Below are 19,672 nucleotides of genomic sequence, written 5' to 3' on the forward strand. Positions count from 1 at the left end.
TGCCAGATTCCATCTGGAACATATTGCGCTACTTGAATAATTATGTCTGCAATTCCTCCCATAAAGTTGGTGAGTGAGTCGAGACCATAGTACTGTGCACACAGTTGTGCACAGAATTTGTGTTAATAAACTACTATATTTTATTTGAAATGCTACTCTTTCTGTAATACTTTTCTTTGATCCTCTTCTTCATTATGACAAGTCCTAAAAGCTAAAACGTGATTTTTTTATGAAAAGTTAATAGATAAATATTGATTACTTTTCTAACCAAAGATTTAAATTATTTGATATTGTTTTCGCTTGCTTTATTTAGTGTGTTTGCATAGCATTGCGTTTGCATTTAAGTCGTATTTGCCTTTTTTTGGCTGGTCCCATGATACTGTTCATGGACCAACCAAAGCACAAAAACGCGTGAACAATGTTTTGTTTTTAAAAATTATTTTGCTATAGTATTTTCAACAATAAGTTTTCAATTTTTAGCAAATAAACGATATCTAAATACATCCTTAAGCATAATGAAAAGTCTAGAGTCACCGAATATTTGACCAAAAATTTTCACACGCTTTGCCGACTTAAGTGAGGTTAAACATGACCAAAATTTTCACACATTTTTCCAACCTAAGTGAGGTAAAACATGAGCTCATACAGTTTTTAGTGTAATTATTGGTAGATTATCTCAATCCCTCTCCACGAGAGGCTTCGGAAACCACATGGATCAATAGTATGGTAAATTGATCCTAAATTCTCTAGGTTCACATTGCGCTTGAGACCAATGAACCCACCACTCGAACACTAACTATTACGTGAGAGTAATACTAGTATATTTTATATAAAAGAAAAACCATTTAATAATTTGCACATAAAAATTAGAATTTTCTAAGAAAATCCACCCAAAAATAAAAATCGAGTTAGAGGAGTGCCAAGTGCCAACTAGTTTTATTGGAAAAAGACAAACATATTATGTATTGGCAGACAATGTTACTTAAAGCGTACACGTCAATGATTAAAATTTATCGGAGTCGACTTTCTTATTCTACAACTTTTAGTCAAGACTCATACAGCCATTCACTCCGATCCCCTTCTAAAGTTTTCTAATCAAATGCATTACATAAATTATTGATTTGCATTAGACGAAGTACTTCCATTTTGTTAAAATAAGACATCAGGTACAATATAAATAATGTGAACAAAGTCCGAGGAACCAGCTAAAGACAACAAACCCAAGCCTATAATATTGCTGGCATGTTGGGCTAACTTTACAGAATTGGTGTGTTAAATTTGTAGTGAATTAAAGAATTCAATATCCAGAAGTTTCGAATTTTTAAGTAATCAACCAGAACTATGATGAACACCGTTATGATCGATGGAGATGATAAAAGTGATTACATTACAGGTGGCAACTGCACTGTGCACCATGTTATAGAGAAAATTTTAATAATAAAACACAAAATGTGAGAGTTCTGTGTTCTTATTCTGTACACCAACTATACAAGAAATTTTCAGATGTATATTACCAGACAGATGTATGAAAATTTGAGAGGAGAACTCATTAATATTAGCATGAAAAGAGCCAAAAAGCTCTAACCAGGGATGAAGGGTGTCCTTATTCAATCTTCAATTTATTTTTGCAGGACGCCACTTAGTATCAAAGTATCAACTGGTTTCCTATTGCCAACAATATGGTTGATCGTATCTCTCCCTTTCACGACCTTCTGCATTTCGCTTAAACAACTCCACTCAATATATACATTTAAACAGGCAGCAGCTGTTCATGGTATAAAAGTAGAAATCAATCAGGGTCCGGAATATAATGTCCTTGTTGACAATTCTATAAATAAAACAATCCATAGCTTTTATTCATAAAAAAGAAAAAAATCCAAAGGTATCCAGGGTCGAGAATACGGATATAACAACATCAACTTGTTGCTTCCACTTCATAGTGTGTGTGTATACAACTTTCACATTCAGCAAATCAATTTGTTTAAATTACTAGCAAACCTTATACCTTGAGATTCATTTTGATTGTCTGTACATAACAATCTCTAATGATCCGTTTGGATTGAGAGGGAGGAAGGGGGAGTAGAGTAGAGTAGAATAGATTTAGCACAAAATTAGCTTATTTTTAGCCGACACTACTCTACTTCTCTCCACTCCCCCTCCTTCCCCCCTCTATCCAAACAGGCCATAAAGAAATACCAAGCGATGATATGAAGTACCAAGAAACACAAATATAATGAACAAACAGACAGTGCATAACTTACATGCATGCTTCAATAAGAAGCCGATTAGCTCTGTGTACACTCAAACGGATGAAATGTTCCTTCACTAAATTCATGCATCCGAAACCGCTCAAAGATTTCCAAAGGCCTGCACGTTAACAGAGTAATTCTTCATTGTGAATATAATCAAAGTAAGAATCCATCTGAAGAGAATGGGATTAACAAAACATATAATCCTTTAGTAGAAACATAGTTTGATTCTGCATGCTCACACATGTTTTGCAACGTGCAATGTGCAGGCTAGTCTAAATCTTAAAACTAAATTTCCCTATTTTTTATTGGTAAACTACATAGACCCAGTAGACCTTGAACCCACAACCTCATTTTCCGACCCATTATGATGAGAGAAGAAAGTGCCAGTTGACCCCCTTTAATTCATTGGCAATCTGAAAACTAAATTTTAGATCTTAACACAAGTAGCAAATTTTATCTGTTCATCCCTTCTGATTGACTTGGACGTTGTGTAGGAGGAAGCATTCACATATTATGGCATGTTTGACATTGGTGCTTCTACTCAATTCAAAACAACAATGTGGCATGTAACATGTTTTCATTTCAAAGCAGAAGATCGCATTTCAGTTTTTCAATCTTAGGTATCTGTCAAAAAAGTAGGGAGACTCGTGACAATAGATTCAGGCCCACACCCAACTCATTTCTTGTCTAACAAATTCTAAAGAATCCACACTCATGAAAGTACTCATAAAAACAATTTTACAAACAACTTACAAAGCATGACAAATTCCGTGACTATCAAAGAGAAGTATATATTTAGAATGTCCAATGAAAAGGCACAAACCACCAGGATGCGGAATATTAATATTATGAATTTATGATATTTCACAGCACATTAACATATTGCACTCTAGGTTGTTGTTGTTCTAATAATGTTATTTTAGGTCTTCCTCTACCTTTTTTCTTTCCCTTGACTTGAATCAATTCACTCTTCCTCATTGGTGCATTAATCACTCTTCTATACACACGACCAAATCATCTCAAGCGACTCTCCCTTATCATTTCATCAATATGACCACCCCTATATTTAAGGGGATTTCTTCATTTCAAAATTTATTTTTACTTGCATTTCCAATTATCCATTTGACCAAGGAAAAAGTTCTCTTCCCTGGTGAAATATGTAAATTATATCTCAGAATTTCTCCTGGTAAAATCACATCTTTTAAGTATTTCTCATCCTCTTTCTGAAGTAATTATTTGCATTTCTCTTGACTATTGTGGAAGATGTAACTACACAAGAAGGTAGTGGATTGGCCAAGTACCACTTAATACTTTTAAATATTAGCATGATTACACAGATCTGTTCAAGGAAAGAGCAGCTATAGTATGAATCTGGATTTTAACAAATTCAGAACCACACTTTTCCCTTTAACAGAAAACCAGCCTCCGCACATGTCAAAATCTCTTCAACCAGAGAGAGAGAGAGAGAGAGATTAGAGTGAAGAGTGGGGTAGTGGGGTTAGTGAACATCTTGTAGCTAAAATTTATATTTGACCTTTTTCATCTAAATTTTCAATTTTGTTTTGCAACATTATAAGATGAAGCCTTGAAGGGCTTTCTAGGAATTTTACGTGACAAAATTTTTTGAGTGAAACTGTTATTGGGATTGCCTTTTGTTAGTATTAGCAATTAACTAACTGTCTACATATTATAAAAGAAATGAAAACAATGAAATGTAATTTAGTATAATTGACTATAAATATAGAGATAAGTAGGATAAGGGCAACATATATGAACTTCAATTCTAGTATAACCTCCAAAATGGAGGAGGAAGCAATCAAGTTTGATTGCTGGTGAGAAAGGAAACTGATTTGACAAAAGCAGGGAAATCTTCTCACAGAATGATGTACTTGCCAATCCAAATAAATAAATAAATAACCACCAGAATATTGATCTAATAAAATATCAGGAAAAATATTGAAGGCTCAATAGGGCTCACAGTATAGCTTCACGGTTACGGGATAATTTTCGTTGATTGTTTTCCATGGTAACCAGAACATCAGCAGTTTCTGGTCTTTCTGCTCCACCTGCTACAATTGATGGGACAGGAGCGGTTGGAGTCCATATCTACAACAATGGACCACCAAAATTCAGAAATTATCCTTGTCTTCTCCAACAAACAGACTATTACTGATAACCCTTACCTTTATTGTGTTATCAATCCCACTAGTTGCCACAACAGAATCAAATGGGTGGCATTGGACGCAGTTCACAACTAAGAAAGGAAAAAGTGATATCAGACAATACAATCAATTAAGAGACTACAGTCTGCAATAAATCCCATTTATCTCACAGTTAAAGAAAACAATTACCAGCATCATCTCCCAGAAGCATTTTTATCAGTCTACCAGTTCGCTTTTCCCAGATAAACCATCTTCCATCATCGCTTCCACTAGCAACAAACTCACCTTAAATCACAAAAGAAACAATGTGACTGCTACATTATATTGTCCATTGACTCAAAAATCCCATCCATTAAACTTGGAAGATGCATGAATAACAGGATACATCAACATCAACTATCATATCAAGGTTCCAAAAAACAGAAATACTAATGGAGGTATCAACATCAATATCGAATATCAAAAGTAATTTAGAACTAGGACAGAAGTTCATATTGAAACATGCGAATCGTTATGAAAATTAAGATTCAAAATAAACTACCATACATGTATTAGCATCATGCGTGCACACACACACACACACACAAATAGTAGAAAATAGTATGTATGTATGCAAAAGGCTTTTTTCCCCCCATAAATGACAATTTTCTTGCAAACCAGTTTAAAGAAATCTCCTCCAACGTAATTTGGCCATTAATAAAATCATTCTCATGCAATTTAAGCACATCACCTATTAAGTCATTTAAACAACTGTACTTTAATCACATCATCTATTAAGTCATTTAAACAGATCAGATGACTATTAAATAGGTCCCATGACTAAAAGCATATGTGGATAATCATTTCAATCGCCAAGTAATAGATTGAAGAAATTTTCTTTTAAATCAGTTTTGAGGAAAATTCAATTCTTTAATAAAATATAGACACCCAAGAAGCCCACCCTCAAGTAAATGGGAAAGGAAGTGCCATTTACAGTAATAGGGCCCACATTCACCATCTTTCTATAAGTAAGACTAAAATAATTTTTTAAAAAGGCAGAGAGAGAGAGAGAATATAGGAGGTTTAACTAATTAAACATTATCCACTTAAGAATTTTTTCAAGCACAGATTTTATTAGATGAGACATAATCACCAATTGGAAGTTTGAATGTGAACAGATGCTGACTAAGATGTCAAGTGAACAAAAAAGAAATGATGATGTGAAGGTAACAACCCTTACGTCAGTCATCTTTTACATTTTTTACATATTTAATAAAGGCCAATCACTCTACAGTTGTACTCTCACAATGTGATGCCAGAAACACAAGAAGATTTTTATTTAGTATTATTTATGTTTGCAAGTCAATTGTATTTTTTATGTTTTAGGTCCTAGTAGTTTATTAGGCTATTAATATTTTAATTTGGAAACAAGGTTATTTTCGTAATAAGGCAATTAGGGTTTCCTAGCCAATTAGAACTAGGGTTTAGTAATCCTTTATAAGAAACCTATTGTACTCCTTGAGGAGATAGTTAATATTTTGATGAATGAAAACAATGGTCGTTTGGTCTTTCCTTGATCTGGTGCTAACTCCAGGTCCACCCTAGGTGCTGACTCCTAGTGATTTCCTTGCTTGGTGCTAACTCCAAGCAAAGCCTAGGTGCTAACTCCTAGGTCATATCCCTTTATATTATTGTTGTTTCAATTTTGTTCTAGTTGCCCTGCGTCATATTTGGTATCAGAGCAAACACCGATCTGTTGAAGCATCACCATAGAAAAGAACCAGAAAATATCACCCAAAAAAAAAAAAAAAAATTCATTGCCGTGTTTCTCATCCCATCAAACCACAATACCCACACAAAAGCCAACCACCATAAAGGAAACCAGATCCAGAAAACCCATAACCCACTCCACCAGAACAGAACCGCAAGAATTCGTTAATACCGATCTCACCCCGTCGTTCCAAAGCCACTGCCCACAGCCATCACAAGCTGCCGGAAGGGCCAACCACCACAACCACAACACCATCAGAAGCCTCAACCTCGCACGCCGCTGGTTCTACTGCAACACCAAACCTACATCTATCCAATCTCATGAGGTAACCCACTGGCCTGTCTAAATTCCCCTATTTCCCTTCTTTAGCCATTTACATAACCAAGCTTTTTGTCAGCAAAAAAAAAAAAAAAAACCAGCGCATTTGTCTCTCAAAATTGTACCTAACCCATCAGCCACTCAAACACAATTTTACCCAGCCCAAATAAAGAACCCAACACAACCCATTATAAATTTAGCTCAATCCATTAGGCCAGCACCCAATATAAAAAATAAATAAAAAAAAGTCATCCTATTGCAAAACCCACAGCCCAATCCTTTTAACAAGCCCTAAGCCCAGCTTATATAACACTAGTTTTCCTTTAAAAGTAGAAGACCCGGCCCCACACACACACACACAAAAAAAATCAAATCAAATCAAAACATCAGTTTCAACTTTCAATCTCTGTGTTTTGTGTCCCTAAATCTGAGCTAAAAAAAAAAATGACTTCCTTTCATAGTGATCTTGAAAAGCAGCTTAAGGAAGCTGGGAATAGACTCCTTAACCCTCCTTACTCTTCTTGATGAAGTTGAAAATTTGTTAGCATACGTGGAGCAAGTACCATCCAAATCAATGCGAGATGCACTTTTTCCCTCAGTAAAGGCTCTAATCAATAATAAACTTTTGAGACATGCTGAAATGGATGTGAAGGTTTCAATTGTATCTTGCATTATTGAGATTACAAGAATAATAGCACCAGATACCCCTTATAAGGATGAGCAAATGAAGGAAATATTTCAATTGATTGTGGTAGCATGTGAAAATATGTCTCATGTCTACTCGCTCTTATAAGAAGGTGACTTCAATTCTTGATACCATTGCAAAGGTCAAGTTATGCTTGGTGATGTTGGATCTTGAGTGTGATGCATTGGTTGTTGAGATGTTTCAAAGTTTCTTGAAGATGATTAGGTCCAACCATCCACCTGCTATACTTTCAACCATGGAAACAATTATGAGTCTTGTCATAAATGAAAGTGAAGACATTTCCTTGGATCTTTTTAGTTCACTTTTTGCTATTGTAAGAAAGGCAAATCAGAATGTTTCACCTATTTCGTGGACACTGGAGGAGCAAATAATCACTAGGATTAATGCCCAGCTAGAAAAGATAATGGCACCCACTCAAAAACTACCCAGCAAGCTTGAGGGTGCACATGATGTGTAAGTTGAAGTTGTGGAACGTGCTTCTGATCAACCCTCCACAATACTTGAAGATCTACATCTTGGTGAAGTCGAAGAGGTTAAAACCACAGTGCTGCCTATCGTTCATAAGGTTCAAGAAGAGATTATACTGATTCCACACATTGATTTTGTTATTCCAAATGAGTTTGATGTGGTGGAATTCAAGGTTTTTTTTTCCCTATGCTCCCTAAGGTGATTTCAGACTTAAAACAAGTGTTATTTGTCAGCATCCTAATCCTTCAATGCTTTAAAACTCGAGGTTGAGTTTTCTCCAACCAGAGGAGAATGATACGGGGGACGCAAGAAGATTTTTATTTAGTATTATTTATATTTGCAAGTCAGTTGTATTTTTTATGTTTTAGGTCCTAGTAGTTTATTAGGCTATTAATATTTTAATTTGGAAGCAAGATTATTTTCGTAATAAGGCAATTAGGATTTCCTAGTCAATTAGAACTAGGGTTTAGTAATCCTTTATAAGCAACTTATTGTACTCCTTGAGGAGATAGTTAATATTTTGATGAATGAAAACAATGGCCGTTTGGTCTTTCCTTAGTCTGGTGCTGACTACAGGTCCGCCCTAGGTGCTGACTACAGGTCCGCCCTAGGTGCTGACCCCTAGGTCATATCCCTTTATTTTATTGTTGTTTCAGTTTTTTTCTGGTTGTCCTGCGTCATAATGATTTACTTTCTTTCCCTCTAGCTATTAACAACAAATGATTGAAGCCTGATTGTTTGTGAGGCCTGTCCTTTTTTGGTAATTTATCTATTCTCTATGTGCAAGGCCCATAATTGGTTCAACGTTATTCAGCAAGTCTACAAATGAAAAATGTTAGTATAGTTATTTTTGTTGGATCAGCATACAGTGCTGGGACACTATGTAGAAGTTTAAATACTTGGGACAAATGTTTTTACAACTACTGTGAACAGTTGAAATTTAATACCAGTGCAAACTTGCACAGTATAATCTAATTATAACAAGACCAATACTAAAGAAAGTACCTTTCTGGCCAAGAAAACTGGCCTGCTTTATGTCAGTTCCAACATTACAGTGGCCAACATATCTCTGCTTCATATCAATAGCTACCTCAGGCTGCATAATAAACAAAAGCATGACTTACATGGCCAATGCAAGATGAATGGGAGAAAAAATTATGTAATATATGATAAGAAAGAGAACAAAGGATTCCATATTTCAGGCAACCCATTTAATGCGCTTGCGTGTGCGCATTAATCAGCCATTCCAATGGCTGCTTCTTTCTTCTTTTTTTATAGCTAAAATGACTGCTAAATTATAAAGGTGAGCTATTAAGTAAACATAACATTTATGAGAAGGAAAATCCAGAAACAATTGCATTTGCATTTAAAAAAACAAAACATGAAAACGAACCAGATAAGGTATCCTGTCATTTTGTGACGATGATGAAGGTGATCCACATATGCCATTTGCACCAACACTTTCTCTACCTGAATCACCTCTTCGATGAAATCTCACATTTAAACTCCCATGAAGAATGTTTGATTCAACATCACGTCCTTCATCACCCGATATTGAAGTTTCAAAGTCCAACTCCACTTCCTCATCATAATCAGAATCTTCTCTTTCAGATCTTGGACCATCTTGCGAAGCATCACTATTAGCTTCTGAACGGTAGAGTATATCACTTAATGAGAGTACTCTTCCACCTCTTGATTCAGACCTTGGCAATCCATCATTTGCTTTATTTTTTTCAGCTTCAACTATTAATGCAATCATGAAGTTAGATTTACATTTTACACAAAACCAGGATTTGCTAACATAAGGCAACCTGTCCTACCATGGTGACTTGAACTTAATAGAATTGGAAGTCACATTATAGGAAAACACTTTTCAAGGGCTACATTGAGCTTAGGTTCTTTGCCATACACTGGCCAAGTTTCCTGACAAGCATACTGCATATTCAAAATATAACAAGTGGCAACCAAGTTTCTTACAAGAATATACCACATTTAAAAGTATCCTCGTAGACCTGTTCAAGCAGTGATTCCAGCTGGCAAAACTAACTTGCCCTAGATTACATATGCTGAATTACAACTTCCAAGAAAATTTTCATCTCTCTCATATGACAGGCTCCACTCTACCTCCAATTTAAACAAGTAAAAATCACATGTTAGGCCCTATTTATTATGTTTGGGCTTAAACATGAGAGGGGTTAGAATAATAGTTAAATGATTAAATTCACTGTTTCCTAATAACTTAAGCTTTTGGAACATATGGTCATTTATCAATATCAAGTCCCTAATGCACAGGAGAATTGATAGTGACAGGTCAGCAGTGAAATCAAACCAATGAAAATGATTTATCTAAACCTTTGTCCAACAACCTTTCAATCAAATCTAGAAACTACTTCAACCAGGGTTTCTATATATCCTTTCCCCAGCAGAAGAATAAAATATCATGGGCTAACTACATTAAGCTTCAGTGAGGTTTCTGATAGTTAGACTCATCTATTCTTCTAAACTAGACTGAATTTCATCTTAAGATTCTTAACCCACAAATGCTAAAGCCTCCTCTTTGTAACTAAATATTGAAATGTGCACTGCAATGCTAATGACATTCAAGGTTGCTTAAAGTTGGCAAGTTATCTCACTTTAATTAATGACTAAAAATATCTTAATTTCCAGACACTATTATGGAACCAACTGGATTGACATTACACTAACAGCTGAGAAATAGGGTGTACCAATAGGTGAAATAATAAAAGGAGAAAACATACTATAGACACAAACCTGCAGCAAGATCCCTTTTGACATTGTCCACTCTGTCTACCGCTTTAGAATTGGATGGGGACAAAATTTGAGCTGCAAGGGCAAATTCTAGAGCCTCTTTATGTTTGCCTAACTGCAAGAAAATAAGACTCATTAAATCACTAAATAACTAAAGGGACAGATTCAGTCATCAAATTCACATGCCTAGATGACAAGGCAGTTTCTTGTAGTCCCTGGCCCAGCACAAAACCCATTACTAAGTTACAGATTGCATTCTGTGTAAACACCTAGACCAGAAGAATAGAATGAAGTTGGATGATCCATACCTGCGATAAAGCTTCAGACATATAGTAAAGTGCTTGAAAAGAGGAATTATCAATTCTTCTAGCATTGTAACAATCTCTTACGGCCATATGAGCATCATTTTTCCACTTCCTCTGGGAAAAAGACGAGTAAATATCAAATGAATGAAACTGTACTTCCAACCAAGTAACTTAATTTTCAAATAACCTTTTTTCTTTTTTCTTTTTTTTTCTTTTTGGAGGAATAACCTGGAGCAACAAAGCAGCACGTAGACATAGACATTCCTGCTTTAGCATAGGCCCAACGTCATGAACATATCCATCCAAAACCTCACTGCATGCCTCAATGCCGTAGAAATAATTTGTTGCCTCCTCTAAGCATTTTTCCGCAATTTGAATTAGTTTCCTGCACTTTTCTCTCTGTAACAACCATGTTAAACAAACCATAACATATTCAGGAAATAACAGCCAAGGTTATCATTCGATTGAAAACAAATCTATACCTAGAACAGTGACAATAATAAGTAGAAAAGCAAAGATGCAAACCGTGGCAGCAACATTGTTTTTCCTAGGAAAGTGACTTGTGAAGACATTGGACACTGGCGGCTGCAATTCTACCCCGTTGAGTATAGGACTGAAGCTCATCAATTTTGAAACATCCCCTGGAGTATATTGCATAGCACTCCTGCCTGCTGTGAATTCAAAAACCACTTAAGCATATCATCTTGACAATTTTGCTGATCTGACTATACCAAACAATAGAATATAGACTAGACAAAAAGAAGATACTAAAACTATGTTGGCAAAAATATTGTTGTGGATATCTAAAGAATAACATATTTAAATCTTAGACCATAACTTATGTTTAACACTTAGCCAACCAAAAACTGACACCCAAAACCTATTTTACATCAATATCAGCTTAGATCACATTTAGGGTGACACTCTTGAAATGCAGAGGCTATGATATTGAAATTCAAAAAGAAGTCCTAAACTTAAAATGTTTTAGGTAATTCATAACGGCCAGCAAGGAAAGGATTGAAGCCAATTTTTTTTTTAATAAATAAGAGTACATTTATAAGAAATAGGAGAAGATGAGGAAGTTTGTTTGAACTACTCCTAAAGAATTTCAAATATCTAAAAAAATAGAGAAATAAATAAAAATTAACGCATAAGGATTTTAAGTCAAAAAAGAATACGGATCTGTCATCACTAAAATTGCAAAATGACATGTTCTTGTATTTGAAAAATATATTTCAAAAAGTGAAAACTGAGGTTCTGGACTGCTTCAAAAATTGAAATTGTTCTGGTGCCTTATCTTTTATCTTTTTTTTTTTAATCAGTAAAAGGTAAGTAATTCATTGAAAGATGAAAAATGAGATATGAGGTATACAGGAAGTTGACACTTTCCTGCACTTATACACACGAAAATTTCATAGGAATTAATGATTAAAGGCAGGTCTTAAGATTCAATTAAAAAATGTGTCTTTGCAGTACTTTAACAGAAAGATGGTGAAGAAAAATAAACGTGTCCGTTCACTAAGATTCAATTAAAAAAAATGTCTTACCAGTATATCAACAGATAGATGACAAAGAAAAATAAACATGTCCAGTCAGAAACTATTTCTGTGCCCACATTTGTTAGTCCATAGCCCAAATTGGCATAATAAAAGTATCTTAATTTATTACCTACAACAACCAAGCCTTGGGAGTTAGAAGTTTCAGGTGAATAACATACCATTATTTACATCCATCAGGTACACATGCTCTCCACTATAACTAAGGAGAACCTCTTCTCCATTTGGACTAAATGTAACATGAGTAAGGTGCAAGCTTTGACGCCCCTGCAAATATGAAAAAAAAGTAGACAATGTCATTCTTCTATAATGCTAGCTCACAGCAGACAAAATTTTCCTCCAAATCAACTCCAAGCCACAACATGAAAATTCAAATGATCATCCATGTGTGCCTTCAATCACATGACTTATTTAATAGTCATGTTATAGGCCATGTAATTAAAATACACAAATGCATATGGATGCCCATCTGAATAGCCATGTATGAATTGGAAGAGATTCCTTCAAGCAACGACATGGCAATTCAAACAACCATCCACATGTGCTTTCAATCATGACTTATTTAATAATCATGTGACTTCTGTAGATGACTTACTAGGTCATGGGATTAAAATGGACACAGGATGGTCATCTGAATAGCCACATAATGGGTTAGAGGAGATTCCTCCAAACCAGTTTGAATGAATACGCTGTCCTATGGTAGCTAACATATGGAACACAGTCAAAAATGTATCATAAGCAGCAACATAAGAAAAAGTCAAGAGAAGATGCAGTTAGATAGAATCAAAATTGACCAAAATAGGCTTCTATTAGGGTCTATAAAGATTAAAGACTAATTAATGTCAAAACCCAAAATCATACAACCCTAATTCACAAATGGTAATGAACATCAAAATATTTTCCTCAAAACACGATGAAGATAAAGAATAAGTAGAGGAAGAGAAGTCCCAAAAAAAGAAAAAAAGAAAAAGAGTGCCAATGAATGAGACCAACAGAATTGAGAATGCTCAAAAAAACATTATAGGTTTTTCTACCATAAGAAATGAAAATTCTTGAAGCACCCTAAATTACTATTCCTATGAGCGATGGTGCCACAAATGCAAAAATAGTTTGAGCAAGGAGGTGGCAGCATCCTTGTAATCGCTAGTAGCAAAAATAATATAATATGTAAAGTGTAAATACTAGTGGTAGTAGTCATAATAAAGCGCAATAGTAGTCAGCAAGAACTTCTAAAACTCACACGGTCAGAGAGATGCATTGGGCAGAAATAGTTAACACAAGGAGGTGGCGATGTCCTTTTCCTACAAGAGGTCAGTGGCGGCAGCATCCTTCTATCATATAAACGTGCAAATGCATCACTGCAAACATATGAAAATCAGAGATCTGTTGGATCAGGAATGTGAGTAAATTTTAACTTATGAAATCATTATTCACCAACAAAATGAAGTACCTCCCACCAACAAGGAGCAAATGAGGCCTAGTGGAACTGATATCAAAAGATTTTAGAGCAAGAACTTGTTTAGGAGGATCAGAAAGTGACCTCTTTGCTCCACTCCGCAAATCAAGCTGCCATTAAATAATAATTGAGAAAAGAGGAAAAAAATTCAAAATTTCCAAAAGAACTAAGCTTGGATGAGATGAAGTTCAAACAGAAAGCACCTCAAGGTCAGGAACACCAAAGAATCATTTCAACAAAACTTAAAAAGCATATTTTCAATGCATTATGTAAATGCAGCCACCCAGCCAAAGGTCAAGGCAACCACAATGTGGATAACAGCCTAAATGTCTCAAGGATCAAGCTGTTGGCATCAAGCCTACTAAGTAAGGTATCTCACTCACATTGTTTGCCAAGAAGATCCCTCTTGTATAGGGTTTCCATGTAAACTTCAACAAGAAAAATAACACTGCAATATTTGAAATACTTTTTAGAGTACCATGACAGAAGTAATCAAGATGAGAGTTGTGATCACTCAAACATGAAGAAGCGAAATTCAATCCAGGTTTCAATCATTAGCATTAGCACACTTTGATAAACAGCAAATTGGGTTTACATTGCAATCCAGAAAATTTTTTACTTAAGTAAGCGCAAAGTTTCTGTTGTATTATATATGGGATGGAATATAGGTTTTTCCTTCTGATGTATTGATTGAGAAGTCAATTAGCTGAAGTTTCAGTGTCTTAGTGGCTGACAAGAAATATGTAATATTTCCCCCAACCTAATGTTAATGTGTGACAAAGAAAGAAATGTCTATATGCACAACTAAAAGCAAAAATTTTGCAAAGACAATCACATCAAGCCAACACCTGACAAGCATACGGAGGCCAAGCTCCATGAGAATGTGATGATAACCACGAAGGGAAGGCCCAATTGTATATGCCACTTACTAGAACATTGCGACATTCTTGATGAGAAGATCCAGCTGGAGGACAAGATGTGCCCTCTCGAAAGTCATGCTGTCTCAAAGTCCCATCTTCACTAGCACTCCATACCACATTGGGGTTTCCAACTTCAACCTACAACCAAAAAGAGGTAGGCAAAGTTACTAGAAGAAAAAGCAAGAGAGAGACTGTTAATATAACATGTGACTTTCTATTTCTGTCTTCATATAACAGCATTAAACCATTAAATTAACGCTTTACAGTGATTTTAAACAAGATCTTACAGCTAATTTTTTTACTCTTCTAGTGTGACACTGATACAATGCTGATGGAGCGATAACATTATCATCAGGTCCTCTCCCACTTAAGCGAGACAAATTAAATAGCCGTACCTGCATAAAAATCAGTAAGTGAAATCACCAATTATATCTACTAACACCACGCAAATAGCTCCCACATACAAACATACAAACTGATTAGGAAATTACTTCTGCATCTCCAGCACCAGAGGCAACAAGCTCATCGGAGGTTTCGGGCACAAACTTTGTACAGAATATGTTTGCAGAATGCCCAGTCTCTATAGAATGCAAAAGCGTCCGACTGTAATAGCTCCAAATATTAAGCTGCACAAAAACAAAGCATTAATACTTTCTGTCAAGATATAGGTAACACAAGAATATAGCAGAAAGGCCATAGAAAACCTAGCATCCATAGTTGATGAGTTGATTAGCTAATTAGCACTCTCCTTTAATTCATTCTATCAAAAACACCATCAAGTTAGTAGCTTTGAGTTTCAAAGATAAGGTCATCTAAGTCATAGCATACTCATTTTCCTCACCCTACCTCAAATCTGCAAAGTTTATAGCTAATATAAGAATAACAGCCCCCCTACTCCCCCCCCACAAAAAAAAAAAAAAAAAAAAAAAAAAAAAAAAGGCTCTGCGTACTTTCACTCTTTTCTTAGCTGACCTCTTGAATACCATAGAAATTATTTTTTCTTACCAAAATATCCTTAGGTTTATAAACACAGTGAAAAACGTGTTACCCGTGAATGTAAGCATAATATTAAAAAATAATTAGAATAAAAATTGAATACATAGCATAAGCACCTGGCAATAGAGGAGAGATGTTTGATTAAAAAAGTGTTCTATTTTAGATAGTCAAAGGATATTCAATTATGGTAAAATTGACACTTTAAAAAAATTGACCTTTCCCAATCTATGAGAATATGGAAACCTACCTTTTTAAAGGAGAATCCAAATGTCTATTAAAGGGAGGATGGTGGGAATTTAGATGCCCACATACATCTGAATTGTCCTGAGCTATGTGCAACGAAACATGGGTGTTATGAGTATGTAAGTGATGGGGGTAAAATTTTCATATTGTGATACCAGTTTAACAAATTAACCCTAAACTTCAAGTTAGCGTCTTATATTCTCCTAGAAGATCATTATTTTCATGTCGTCATTCCTATGATGAGACCAATCTTTGGACAAAATTCTCAAATCAAACAGCTGAAAATTCCCTTTGCACAACCATGTGAAACAATATATGAATCATCAATTATCAATTTGCAATTTCCAAGAAACCAAACTGCGTAGAGGACCAATTTACAAAGCTTGTATGAATTAAACCAAATGATGTAGCATGAGGTGCATGATAATTGACAAGTCACTCAGAAAATGGCTAGAATTTATCAAAAATACTAATTTGGAAAGTTTTATGCAATAAAGTGGAAGAGAGAAAGCAAGAAATGGTCGAAGTAAATAAATAACAGCCTCAGTGGGATAAACAATGATACCTATGCGTAGAAAACTTAAAATGTTCTCATATGTAGCATATCTATATGCAAACCTCTCAAATAATGCATAAATAGGTCGCATATAGTGCAAACTAGCCTAATGAAAAATACAATGATAATTATTATTTATCAATAGAGCGTAAATTCCAACTTATAAATATCAAATAATCATACCCTTGTATCATCTGATCCAGATATCAAAAGCGAACCTTTGGAATTCCATGCCACAGCATTAACACAACCTTGATGTCCCTATTGAGAGAGAGAGAATAAACACAATTACTTTTAATACATTGTAAGAACTTTGAGACCACATACCATTTACCACATAGTTTTATAAACTAATTGGAATTCCCTGGTCCTTGGCTTAGCACTTATTTTTGGTAATCGCTAATCCAAAATGCTAGGGAGTCATAAATACCAAGGGCTTTCACATTAAAAAAAAAATTCTCAGCTCCTTCAAGAGACAGTGGATGAACTGAACTCTTAGCACCTTTTTTTTTTATAAGAATAATTGATTGAAGAACTACTACATGTACAATGGACACAAAGAAGCCTAAAGAATTACAAAGAATGAATTATGTACAAAAATAAAATTTAATAAAAAAATTTCTTGCTTATCTTGCAGCTGTTGGACTTGAGTGTAATAGAACTAGAAGATTCCAATTTGGATTCAACATACTTTTAGTGTTTCAATTTAAAATAATTTTTCTAGGCTCCCTTAAACCTTCTCATTATTTTTTCCTTTTTCAATACTTTTTTTTTTTTGTTGATATGTTACACACTCATCTAGTAAGTCTTGAATCCATGACCTCACCCATTATTATGGAAGGAGAAAGTGTCATTTGAGCTAATGCTCATTTGCAGCCATTTTTACTACATTGTTTAAATATATTGTGAATCCACATAGGTGGACCTCTCAGAATCTATTATATACTTTGCTAGGATCACAGAGGAAAAACAAAAAATTAAATTAATAGAGTCCAAGGTAAAAATAAATAAATAAATAAAATAAAAATAAAAATTCAAGAGATAATATGGATTTGTGACAAGGCTGCATAAACCATGACCATTCTATCATTATATACAAATATCAAATACTGAACCACATACTAACCTCCATCACTTTTTCAAGGGAGAGCCTTCGTACCAATGATGAGTGCATCTGCAAATTGTGATTAACATCCTATATAGACACCAAAAATATTCTCTTAGACCCTGAATAAAGCAAAATTACAAAATAAAACACAACACTCTGTTATATAAAATCAGTGCCCCAAGTGGCAATACGATATGAATCACTCCCTTTGATGTTGGTCAAAATTAACAAGTTAAATTTGAAAATGGAACTGGTCCAAGATCCTAAAAACAAAAAAGATGAAAGACAGAGACCCTTTGGCAGCAAAAGAGAAAAATCAAAGACAGTCAATTCCCTGAGAATCATATGTAGCACAAATTTAAAGGTATATCAATGTAGATTCAATCACCATAATTTATGGGACAAACTACTAGGATTTTTTTTTCTTTAAAAACTATTTCCTCCTAGACTCTTCTTTTTAAACCCTAATGAAATATTAAGAGGAATATAGCTGCCATATTAAAACACACAGGAGAGTAACTCTCAACCCAAACTCCACAAAAGTGCTCACATAGCTAAAAAAGAGCTTTGTAGCTCAACTAGCACCTCCTGATGTTTCCAACGTAAATATCCAGAATTCAAATCCCACCACCCCCATTGTAACTATTGAATTATCAAAAAAGTGCTCACATAGCTGAATATAGCTGTCCTCAAAATAAGAACGTTAGTGGAATACAAAACATAACCATAGGACATAGCTGAATCGTCTATCTCGTATACTTGCTTAAAATTGTACCTTCTTCCATTCTCATTTTTAAATTTTTGCAAGCAATAAGTAGAATTACCCAATTGGGTAACAAACCCTAATCCTGAATAATGTCTACACTAAGTGCATGTCAACTCAATTGCAAGCATCCTTCATTAGTTCTCTTTAAGATGGTCTTTTGTATCGAGTCTCACAGATAGTAACTCTGTTCATTCCTCATAGAGTCGACCCATATGTAGGTATTTTTCCAACTGTAATTCTCTAGGCTACTTAGTGACTATTTTCACGAGGTCAATAAAATTACATTTACCTATCCAAAAAAGAAAAGCTGTATTTCACACTATCACCAGCTCTCATAAAAATGTGAATTCCTCTTCCTACACCAACAACTTTCTTCTTTCAGGTTCACCAAGCCTTAATATAATAACTAATTTATCGTCCAGCAATTCATCAACAATGTATATACCACTACTAACCAAAATTAAAGCTGTAAGCACCTATATCATACAATTTACACTTCAAGAATCAAAGAAATTCAATTTCAAACTGTTTGTCCATTCTGTGATTCATTTCCCAAAATTAAACAAAACTCACAACACGTTCCACACATCCAAAACACAATTCAATCAAGAATCACAGTCAAAATTGGAATAGGAATTAAATCAAATTCAAATTAAACAATAAACAAAATTAACACAATCCAATTCAAATTCATCATGGAAAATGTAAAGTACTTGGCGAACGTTGTAGTAACGATTCTCGAGTAAATCGTAGATGTTGCCGTCGTGAAAACCAAACGACTCCATTGAAGGAGCTCCGAGCAAAATCGGAAGAAAAACAAAACCCTAACCCGATCGCCGACTCCGATCACCGCTGTGAATAGCTAGCTCTCTCAGTAAAGGCGGTTTTCCGATCCTTTTGTGTGTTGTTTGTATGTACGTATTTTTTTTTATTTTTCGTTCTGTTATAATTATTATTATCACCAATAAAGGAATGGCTTTTATAGTTGAAGTTTTTATACTACTTTTTTATATATACACGGATGCAAATAAGATCGCATATTTTGTGTACGTGCCTCAACCGTGGTGGAACTTCCCTCTAAATTTCCTGATAACTCTTAACCGGAAACCTCTAGTTCTTTCCACTCACTCTTATGCCATGTTCTATGTTTTTTTTATGTATGTTATTATAGAATATACTATAGATACTTATCAATTATAGAATTATAAACATGGATTTTTTTTTTTTTTTTTGAGAAACTCTTTTGTTAGAATAATACTTATCTAATACGGTCAAATTCTTTTGTTAGAGTATATCATGATATATTATATAGATGTTAAGATATTTCCTTAAATAATAATT

The 19,672-nt window shown here is 34.6% G+C and overlaps 1 protein-coding gene and 1 long non-coding RNA gene across 6 annotated transcripts; one reads left to right on the forward strand and one right to left on the reverse strand.

Moving 5' to 3' along the window:
- Positions 1-1,340: 1,340 nt before the first annotated feature.
- LOC126700330 (protein ALTERED SEED GERMINATION 2) lies at positions 1,341-19,451 on the reverse strand. Of its 5 annotated transcripts, none has more exons than XM_050398427.1 (20): positions 19,054-19,451; positions 17,584-17,652; positions 16,641-16,718; positions 15,154-15,288; positions 14,950-15,057; positions 14,672-14,800; positions 13,737-13,852; positions 13,527-13,644; positions 12,448-12,553; positions 11,256-11,401; positions 10,959-11,129; positions 10,734-10,844; positions 10,429-10,540; positions 9,050-9,399; positions 8,662-8,752; positions 4,604-4,699; positions 4,436-4,506; positions 4,231-4,358; positions 2,262-2,367; positions 1,341-1,765 (listed from the first exon to the last, which is right to left on the reverse strand). In XM_050398427.1, exons 1-19 carry the CDS (start codon positions 19,114-19,116, stop codon positions 2,286-2,288), a joined length of 2,280 nt encoding a protein of 759 aa, XP_050254384.1. In that variant the 5' UTR covers positions 19,117-19,451; the 3' UTR covers positions 1,341-1,765; positions 2,262-2,285. The 5 variants fall into 5 exon arrangements, with proteins under 5 accessions (XP_050254384.1, XP_050254383.1, XP_050254382.1 ...); XM_050398426.1 differs by having other exon boundaries at positions 11,256-11,398; positions 19,045-19,451; XM_050398425.1 differs by having other exon boundaries at positions 1,341-1,712; positions 19,045-19,451.
- On the forward strand, positions 5,710-8,058 carry LOC126700333 (uncharacterized). Its single transcript, XR_007647117.1, has 2 exons — positions 5,710-5,779; positions 8,025-8,058. It is a non-coding gene; the product is annotated as an uncharacterized LOC126700333 (long non-coding RNA).
- Positions 19,452-19,672: the final 221 nt, after the last annotated feature.

This window comes from Quercus robur, chromosome 9 (assembly GCF_932294415.1).
Source record: "Quercus robur chromosome 9, dhQueRobu3.1, whole genome shotgun sequence".
Lineage (NCBI taxonomy): Eukaryota > Viridiplantae > Streptophyta > Magnoliopsida > Fagales > Fagaceae > Quercus > Quercus robur.